This window comes from Agelaius phoeniceus, chromosome 27, assembly GCF_051311805.1.
Source record: "Agelaius phoeniceus isolate bAgePho1 chromosome 27, bAgePho1.hap1, whole genome shotgun sequence".
Lineage (NCBI taxonomy): Eukaryota > Metazoa > Chordata > Aves > Passeriformes > Icteridae > Agelaius > Agelaius phoeniceus.
In genome coordinates this window covers 3772204-3781706 of record NC_135291.1, presented here as the reverse complement: position 1 = coordinate 3781706, position 9503 = coordinate 3772204, and the positions used below count along the sequence as shown (strand labels likewise).

The 9503-nt window shown below is 52.4% G+C and overlaps 1 protein-coding gene across 1 annotated transcript; it reads right to left on the bottom strand.

The window, feature by feature from the left end:
- Positions 1 to 2609: 2609 nt before the first annotated feature.
- LOC129131996 (serine/threonine-protein kinase PAK 3-like) lies at positions 2610 to 9014 on the bottom strand. Its single transcript, XM_077191094.1, has 9 exons — positions 8936 to 9014; positions 8205 to 8268; positions 7325 to 7373; positions 6175 to 6284; positions 5300 to 5417; positions 4807 to 4906; positions 4192 to 4388; positions 3147 to 3284; positions 2610 to 2699 (listed from the first exon to the last, which is right to left on the bottom strand). Exons 1-9 carry the CDS (start codon positions 9012 to 9014, stop codon positions 2610 to 2612), a joined length of 945 nt encoding a protein of 314 aa, XP_077047209.1.
- Between the last annotated feature and the right edge of the window lie 489 nt (positions 9015 to 9503).

The following is a 9503-nucleotide window of genomic DNA, read 5'->3' as shown; positions in this document are numbered from 1 at the left end:
TTTTTGGAGGCACCAGGAATAGGCTGAGCTCTGCCTGAAGCTCTTCTCACAATCCCCACACCCTTCCCGGCACAGGGAGGCTTTTACCTCCTCACAGCTCCCCAGGCTGGGTTGGCAGCCCCTCCTCATGTGGGATCTCTGGGGCTTTTCCTCCCCATTGGATTCCTGCGCCGTGGAGCTGTTCCAAATGGCCTCTTCCACGAGGTTCTGTGGCAGGGATTTGTTCTCCCTGGTCTCTGTCTGCAGCTCAGAGCGTGAGGGAGGAAGGACAAGGAGAGGAAGAGACAGGGAGAAGGGAAAAGGAAAAGGCAGGAGGAGAGGAAGGAACAAGAAGGAACAAGGGAGGAAGGAGATGGGAAAGGAACGTGGATGGATGTAGGACAGAATGAGGAGAAGAAGGAGGGTGGACAAGGAGAAGATGGGATTTGCCTCCATGCCAGAGGGAAGGGGAAGGAGATCCCCCCAGTCCATCCCTGGCAGGATGGCGTTGGCAGTGAGGCTGTCCTGCAGCAATGCTGGGCTGGGAGATGGAGCAGCAGGGAGGGGAAAGGGGCAGTGATTCCTCCTGCCCTGCCTGGCTGTCCCAGTCTGGAGCGTCCTGGCGCTGCCGAGGCCCTTGGAGCGTCCGGCACTCAGGAGCCCGGAGCTCACGGCTGCTTTATAAAGCTGACAAAGTCGGCAGGATGGGTCTGGGTATGATCTCAGCAAACTGGGTTTATTGGTACAGGAGCAGGGGACAGAGCTGAACAGGGTCCAGGCACAAAGACAGGGTGCAAGCTGAGGGCACAGGGGGTTTTTATATGGGGTAGTGAGGGTGGAGCTGAGGGTCAGGGTCCAATGGATATGGGGGAAATGTGGCAAAGGAGGGGTTAAGGGTTGGGACAGCTAATAGGGAAACAGGGGCAGAAGAATGCAGTAAACTGGGGCCAATGGAGGGACAGAGAGCAAGGGACTAATCAAAGATGGGTAATAGGGGTGAACTAGGGTAATTAGGCCAACAGGCCAATGGGGTAACATAACTTTCCAAAAATCAGCATGTGCCGGCAAAGATCTATAGGAGAAGCAAGCTTGTCACCATAACCTTGAAATCTATTCTTCTTATTGGGGACCAGTCCTCCACGGGTGGGAGATTGAGACTCCCATGGGCCTCCACACCAGTGCATCTTCCTTTTCCTCACAGCCTCCTTCTCCTCCATCCAGACAAAATTTAGGATTGACAAATCCTGGCTTTGGGGGAAGAGCAAGGGGTGAGCACCTTGGGTTTTGTGAGAAATGAGCCTCACTCTTTAGAATTTTTGGAAGTTTAATAAGGACTAATCAGGGACAAATCAGTAACAGCGCTGGGTGTTGGCAATGGCCAGAGGCACACTGGTTAACCACAGCAACTCTTCTTGTCTAGTTTCTCCATTGTATTGTTCAAATACATATTCATAATGATTATACATATTCAAACATTTCCTGGAACTCATTTACATGTTCCAGGAATTCTTTAGGTTGGTTTGACCCCCAACTTGCCTTTTTAGAGCACGTGCAGGAATCGTGGATTGCTGTTTTGAGGGTTGTGTGTCACTGCCTCACAAGGGCCCCTGTTCTGTGGTTTCAGCAGGTGACAGTTATTGACAGTGGAAGGGTCAGTGGCAGGGGTCCTCATCACATCCATTCCTTAGATGTTATCTGACCATGCAGACGCTTTTAGCTACTTCCACAAGTACTTTAAATGAACATTAGCTCTTTCACAAATATCTCTGAGTTGTTATTGTCAGTTAGTTACAAAAATAAAAGCATTAGTTCTTATTTCACAACTACAGCTACTTCTGTAAAAGTTAACATTCTAATGCACAACACATGGCATCCACTTTAATATTTTGCAAAAGCCAAAACTATAATGTATGTTTTTCACACTGTCCTCAAACTGAAATATCATCCATAAATGATGTTCTGAGGATATGAGCTACACAGGGGCCAGGGCATTGGCCACAAAAAACTGACAAATTATACTATAGCAAAAGCAGTGAAAAGTTATTACAAACTGTACTCTATCAAAATTGTTGTGATTAAGAATATTTTGCAGAAGTCAATACATAATAGCAAAAGCCAACACTACCTAGTTATTTATAACAAACCCAGGGCAGGTTTTTCCCTTGCATGGAGCACCTGGGCCTTCCCCGGGCCCCTTCTGCCCTCCTGCAGAGCCGGTGGCATTTTCCAGCACACACAGTTTGTAACCAAGAGCCGGGTGCAGCCGAGAAGGCTCCAAGCGCCTCCTTCCAGGCTGACTCTGCAGGTGCCGAGGCTGCTCTGGGCTCTGCCAGGGCTCTGCTGGGGCTCAGCTCTGGGCCAGGCTGGGCCCGCCCTCCCCTCACATTGCTCCGGGCAGCTGAGTCACAGCGGGAGAGGGAAGGGACACGTCGAGGGAGTTGAGGTTTAAGAGAGTTTTTATTAAAAAAACTTTCATTACAATCAGGCTGCTCTAACTACCATAACTAACTAGCAATGCTAACTACCCTAACTAACTACCAGTGCTAACTACCATGACTAACTAGCAATGCTAACTACCATAACTAACTAGTTATCCTAACTACTGTAACAAGAAGCTGTCCTCAAGTGCTTCATCTCCTCCGCTGCTCCCTCAGGTTCTTTGCTGCAGTGATCAGAGGTGTCAGGCTGGAGAGAGGCTTGGCTGATGATAAAAATGGGTGCTGCCCAAAGGATAAAAAATAAAGAAATGAACTGTTACTTTCCAGAGTCAAGTTCCTCACAGGCTCTGTTCCAGGAGAGGGACAGGGAAATGGTTTGAAAATCGAGGGAAGCAGGCTCAGATTAGATCTAAGGAAGAATTTTTTAACCGGGAGAGTGGGGAAACACTGACAGGAGGTGCCCAGAGATGTGGGAGGTGCCTCCTGCCTGGAAACATCCAAGCTCAGGTGAGGCAGGGCTCTGAGGCCCCTGAGCTGCTTGAAGATGTCCCTGCTCGCTGTGGGGCACCAGGTCCAGATGAGCTCGAAAGGAGCCTGCCAGGCCACAGCGGGCGAGGATTCTGCTCGCTCTGCGCGTGGAACGCAGCGAGACTGGAGACTATCGGAGGGGGCCCCACAAGAAAACCCCTCCCTGGCGCTGCTGCTTCCCCTGCAGCCCTTGGCTCTCACCTGCAGCAGCTCCTGGGCAGCCCAGCGCCGCTCCTCGTCCGGCTCCAGGCTGCACTCGAGGAAGTCCCGCAGCAGAGCCGACAGGCGCCGGGGCTCCTGCAGCTGCGGGGTCCCGTTCTGCCGGATCAGAGCGCGAGCCTGCAGGGAAAGCAAACTCAGCGCTCTGCCAGCTCCCTTCACACCCACACGGGCTCACATCCACCCCGGGGCCTCAGCCCCAGCTCCAGGGCCACTTTCCTCCCTGCCAGAGATGCTGCTCAGAGCTCATTTTGCTATGCCAAGCAAAAAACCCAAACCCTGGGGCTGCCACAGCCACTGCAACATCCAAATGATCTCGCCTTGAGAGCCAGTTTCATTGGCTGGCTTTGTTAGTAGGAACCTCCATCAGAAATAGCCCATTTTGCTTCTCCAAATATGGACACCAGCTTTACAGGCCATTTTCCAGAGTCACTGTGGTCTGCCTGTGTTATTTCAGAGGATTCTTCCATCAAGTGCATCTCTGCAGTGCCACTGACACTCAAGTAAATGCATTCCTGATGCCCCATCCCAGAAACTGCCAGGCAAGAAACAGGAGGTTTGTGATGCTGAAAGCTCAGGCTTGGTGACACAGAAAAAGTAGCTTGGACTAGGAAAGAAATATGTTAGACTATGGGGATGTTAAACCATCATCTTCATGTTTTCAACAAGTTTCCCAGTGAGAAGAATCAGGGGAGATCATCTTGCAAAACCTCTTTTAGAAACTCCTGCAGAAATCTTGTTGGGTTTGGGGCTGGGATTTGGGGATGGTGTGGGGTTTTCTTGCAAGATAACATTAGAGCTGATGCACTTGCTTCATATTTCCAGGTCATCCTCTCAGCTAGAAGAGCTGCAACAACGAAAAGCCCAAAGCAAATTGTTGCTGGAGACTGCAGAACATTCGTCTGTGTGGAGGCACAAGTCCTCTGGGAATTCCCTTCCCATGTGCAGAAACCTCCAGCTGCTGCTCCCAGTGCAGGGTCCCCCTGTGCTCGCAGCCTCTGCAGGCACTGGAGAATTTGCCTCTTACCATGGCCGCCGTTTCCCTGAAGTAAGGAGGTTCTCCTTCCACCATCTCGATGGTCACAATGCCGAAGGACCAGATGTCCACCTTGGGGCCATAAGGAGATCTGGTCACAACTTCTGGGGCCATCCAGTGAGCAGTGCCCACCATGGAGCTGCGCTGGTCCTGCTCAGGGCTGAGCTGAGCGCAGAGGCCAAAATCAGCTGAGGACAGAAACAAACCCTGTCAAAGGCAGCTGCAATGAGGAAACCAAGCACAAAGATTCCCCACACTCAGTCTGAGAGTGTAGTAGTGAAGTCAGCTGGAAAAGCCCTCAGGGCTGTAGCCAAGGAAAGATGGAACTGGGCCCTTCAAGAAACCCTCAGCTTTCCTGCAGTGGCTTTTACTGATTCGCTTGGAGCTTTAGATTCCCACTGCTGCCCCTCTGGAAGGGCCATGGCCAGAGCAAAGGCACTGCTGGCCCCCTGCTCCTCTCCTGAGCTCTCTGCAGGGGCAGCCGCTCTCAGCTGGCAGCAGGGGCCGGGCAGTGCCCCCAGCAGCCCTTGTGGGGCTCTGGCCCTCCCTGGGAAGCAGCCCCAGCCCCGCAGCCCGGGAGCGCCGTGCCTGGCCAGGAACACCCACCCAGCCTGACAGAGCCGTCCATGCCCAGGAGGATGTTGGAGCTCTTCAGATCCCTGTGGATCACCCGGTTGGAATGGAGGAAATCCAGGCCCTGCAGACACTGAGAGAGAACAAGAAACACGAGGGCAAAAACCAATGGCAGGAATATATCACACCAGAAAGGACAGCTCAGAATTCTGCCAGCAGCAGCTTTGCTGTGACAGGCCAGGAGTGCAGTGCACACAAGCTCCAGGCAAACGGTTCAAGGCAAAGCTGAGAACAGCAAATCAAATCCAAACCAGAAAGAGAGTACCACAACAGCAGGAGAGAGAACAAGAACAGAGTAGAAGTGCAGTGATGCTGGCAGGCTGTTCACTGCAGAGGCTCTTTCTTCTCCAGCTCATAAAAACAACTCAGAAACAAAGCCCTGAGCATGGAGCCACTCCTGTTCTCACACCCTCTTTGGAAGGACCATCGTGTCCCAGCCATGGGAGTGACAAGCAGGATCCCTCACCTCCCGACTGACAGCTGCCATCTCTCCTTCAGCCATGCGCGTCTGTCTGACAACGTCCCGCAAAGTTCCTCCATCCATGTATTCCATCACCAGCCAGAGATCTCCATCAACAAGGAAGCTGGAAGAGGAAAACAATGGCATGGAGATGAAAGTGCAGAGCTCAATTCCCCCATGGAAAAGCCTGGAGGGGAGTTTTGTTTCTGGGTCACTTGTCAGTGAGGACAGAATCAGATGGAGAGACATTCCTGCCAGGCTGCACAGCCCTTGGAATCTGCACAGTCTAAAGGGGAAGGAGACACCTGTGAGAAAGGAGAGGCCTTAGATGGCAAGCAGGTGAAAAATGCAGTTTAGCAACAGCCCAGATAAATATGGAATCACAACACTTGGCCCCAGCTGGTTCAGCTTCTGAACTCATCAGTTCCACCATTCCCTCCAGAACAAGGCAACTCAACTGCCAGGGTTATCCAGGGGAGGAGGCCGTGCAGCACTTGGGACAAAAGCAGTCAGAAAACCTTTCAGAAAGTCCCTTCAGAAACAGGCAAGGCCAGTGAAAAATGGGCAAATGAGGCATTTCTGGAAACAAGAACTTGGTCTTACTGGCATCTTTAGCAATAGAAAAGGGCTGGGAAGAAGAAGCCAAGGGAAATAATTTCTGCTGTGGTTTATCAGCACTTGCTGGGAGACACAGCAAACGGGGTCAACTTGAAGGAAAAACCAAAGCAAAGCAACCAAAGCACATGGAGGGAGTGAACTGCCAGGCTGTTGGTTTGGGAAGATGTGGCTGGGTCAGGCATTTTCAAAACAGGCTACAGACTCCTGATGCCAGGAAAGGTTAACGCAGGGCCCGGGCTCAGGATCAGAGCTGAAGCACTCACCTGTCCAAAGAGTTGACAATGTTGGGGTTCTTCTTGTCCTTCAGGAGCAGGATCTCATTCACAGCTCGTTCCCTGTTCTGCCCTCTGAGACTCATTTTCTTGATGGCCACCTGAAGGGACATTGCAGCCTTGAACTGGAGGAGTCTGTGGCAGGAGGCCACAGCAAACACGGAGCGAGTCTTTGTGGAGCGACGGAGCCGGGCTGTGCCAAACTGCCTTGGGATGGGACACCAGAGCTCAGCAAGGGCCATTCCCACAGCCCATTGCTCTGCCAGCTGGGGGCTGCTTACAGGACACATGGCCAGAGACATTTGGCCTTGCAAGCTCTGCAGAAATGGTCCCTCAGCTGTCAGCCTCAAAGCTCTAACAACATTCTCTGCACCTACAGTCTTCTCAAATGGCCTCAACACTCCTACTATTATTATTCAAATACATTTTGCAAGCAGGAGGTAATTCTGGTTCTGTGAAAACAGAGCAAAACAGCCAGGAACCCCTTAGCAATTCTATGGGATTTGGTCATGATTTCAGATGCAACTGCTCTGTTTGGGATTGCACAACACAGCAGACACGCACACCCATTGCTCAGGTGATCCCTGTCACAGGCTGTCACTGACACCAGACCCAAACACATCTTCAGGCTTTAGGAGAAACCTTTGCTCTGGACATCCATCTTCTCATTTCTCTCCCTCACTCTCTGTGAACAGCTGAAGTAGGACTAAAACCCCAAACTGAGCCCAAGCAGGATCTCTCCCTAATTAGGCCTTGAGGTATCCTTTGAAGATAAAAGGCAGGATGGAAATAATATTGTTATAGTTTAGCTAAGAATAGCTAAATAATGTTCCTGTCTAAGGTTGGGATGAAGATAAATTGGGCCTCAGTCTCCAGCAGCTGATGCATTCACACTTTTAGATATGAAGGCCAAGCCAGCGTGTCCTGCTCTGACAGACACCGCTGCCCTCCTTGCATTCCTTTGGTGCTTCAGAAGGACCAAGTCTGTCCCAGCTGTGCTCTGCAGGCTGACACTGCTCTGCCTTCAGAGGAGCAGCCCAGGCAGGAAAGCTCTGCTGGCCCCCAAAGCTGCAGCCACAGCTCCCAGCAGAGGGGAAAGCCCTGGAGAGCTGCCAGACGTGCTGGGCGTGTTGGCACTGACCTCTCCTCCAGTGGCCCTGTCGAGTCCTTTATAAACGGTTCCAAAAGCCCTGGAGACAAAACAGCAGAGAAGAAAGAAGCAGCGCTTTAGGCCCTGGCAGGGAAAGCCAGCCCAGACAGGAGATCTCTGCTGCCTGCAGCGTTCACAAACACCTGGGTGCATCGACCCTTCAAACAACAGCACAGCAGCCACCAGCCCTCTGCCATGCAAGGTGTGCAGGAGAAAACTGAGACCCAACATGAAGGAATTGGGCTGGAGCAAATCCCAAATGTCCATGCTGAATTGCTTTAGTTCAAAACCTGAGGTGAGAAATGGGTGTCTAAAGAAATGGAAAAGAATGCATTTCATCCTTTTCCATTTCCTGCCTAAGACCTGCAGGTTCCACAAGGGCCCTGCCATCAGGCAGGTGATGCTTTTTCCCCCAGAGTGCATCAGCTCTGTGTCTGTTACTGAATGGATGGGGTCTGCTACCTGTGCTAGAATAGAGCACTTATTAGTTCATCTCTGGTTTCTGTTTCTAAACCATTAGGTTGATAATCCTGACCAGTGGATATTTTTTGAAGGAAAATATTTGAAAGAAATCTTCTTGAGAACTGTTTTCTGACAGTCACCAGATGGTGAGTTGCTCTTTTAGGCAATCCAGTTCCAGGGACAGAAGATCTTCCAGGTCCTGCTCCTTGCTGGAGGCAGGACACTGCCAGCCTCAGGGGCCTTTGACGGCGCCTTCTGACCACAGTTATCAATTCTGATCAGGACTGAGAGACAGCAGGATGGTAGCCCAGTGTCTGAAGGTGCTTGGAGCTCTCCTGACTTCTCACTTGATCCTGCACCAGCACAACACCCGGCCCTGCTTGTGCAGCAGCAGCTGCCGTGCACTTACCCTTGGCCAATCTGCTCCACTTCCAGGTATTTCTCGGCAGGCTCCTCCTCGCTCACGGTGTTCCCTGAAAGAAACCACGTGGAAGACGTTCCCTCCCAGAGTGAGACCCTGCCTTGCAGCAGAGCCAGAAGCAGCCCCACTCCCTGGGGCCGTGAGCCCCTTGGTGTCAGCCGGGGAAGGACAATAAATGGCTCGGTGACATTCAGCTGCAGAGCAACACTGGGTGCAGCTGATGCTGAGACACACACACAGCACCTGCTCGGGCACCCAGGAACAGAGCAGACGTACTCAGCTGCATCAGGCACCACTCCCCTCTCCCCTCTGGCTGCCCGGCTGTGCTGCTGTCAGAATGTTCAGCCCAGGATCCCACAGCGGAGGGAGGTTCATTGTCCTCTTCCCAAGCAGAGGGAGCTTCTCCATCCTCTTCCCAAAATGCTGCAGCTTCTCCATCCTCATCCCAAAACACTGCAGGTTCGCCATCCTCTTTCCAAGCCAGGGGATGTTCGCTGTCCACTTCCCATGCTGGGAGATGTTCATTCTCCTCTTCCCATGCCACAGGATGTCCTCCATCCTCATCCCACACTGGGAGATGTCCATTGTCCTCATCCCACTCCGTGGGAGCTTGGCCACTCTGGTCCCACACCAGGGGACATCCACCGTCCTCGTCCCAGGCCGGGAGATGTCCCCTGTCCTTGTCCCACCCCGCGGGAGCCTCGCCGTTGCATTCCCACCCCGCGGGATGTTCGCCCTCGTCTCCCAGAGCAGCGGGGAGTTCACTGTCATCTCCCGGCGCTGAGGGAAGTTCACCATCGTCCCCCAGAGCAGCGGGAAGCTCACTGCTGTCTTCCTCCTTGTTGACCTCCTCTTCGGAAGCAGAGGGAGCCCCAGGAGGTGCTGGTGCTGCTTCTGTGCCCTGTGGACAGACGGCAGCGTGAGGGACGGGAAGTTCTATCTCAGTTATCACCTTATTTATCCTCAGCTGCACATCCAGCTGCACTACGCAGAAATGGGGTTTGGAGCTGTTCCAACTAACAATGGGCTAAAGTTGACATTGCCACTTATTGTTGGGAATTCGATATTCCACCATGGCTAAGCCAGCAAGCAATCCTCTGCCTGCAAAACCAGACCTGCAGCTCTTCAAAAACTCTTCAGCAGAAAAGGAGAAAACTGCCAGGGATCCCTTTGCTGCTGCTGCTGCAGAGACACTGACAGGACCTTTCCTTCAGCCTCCCAGGCTGGCCCTCGACTGCCACATGCTGAGCTCACAACTTGCTGCACAATTCCAAACACCAAAGGTTC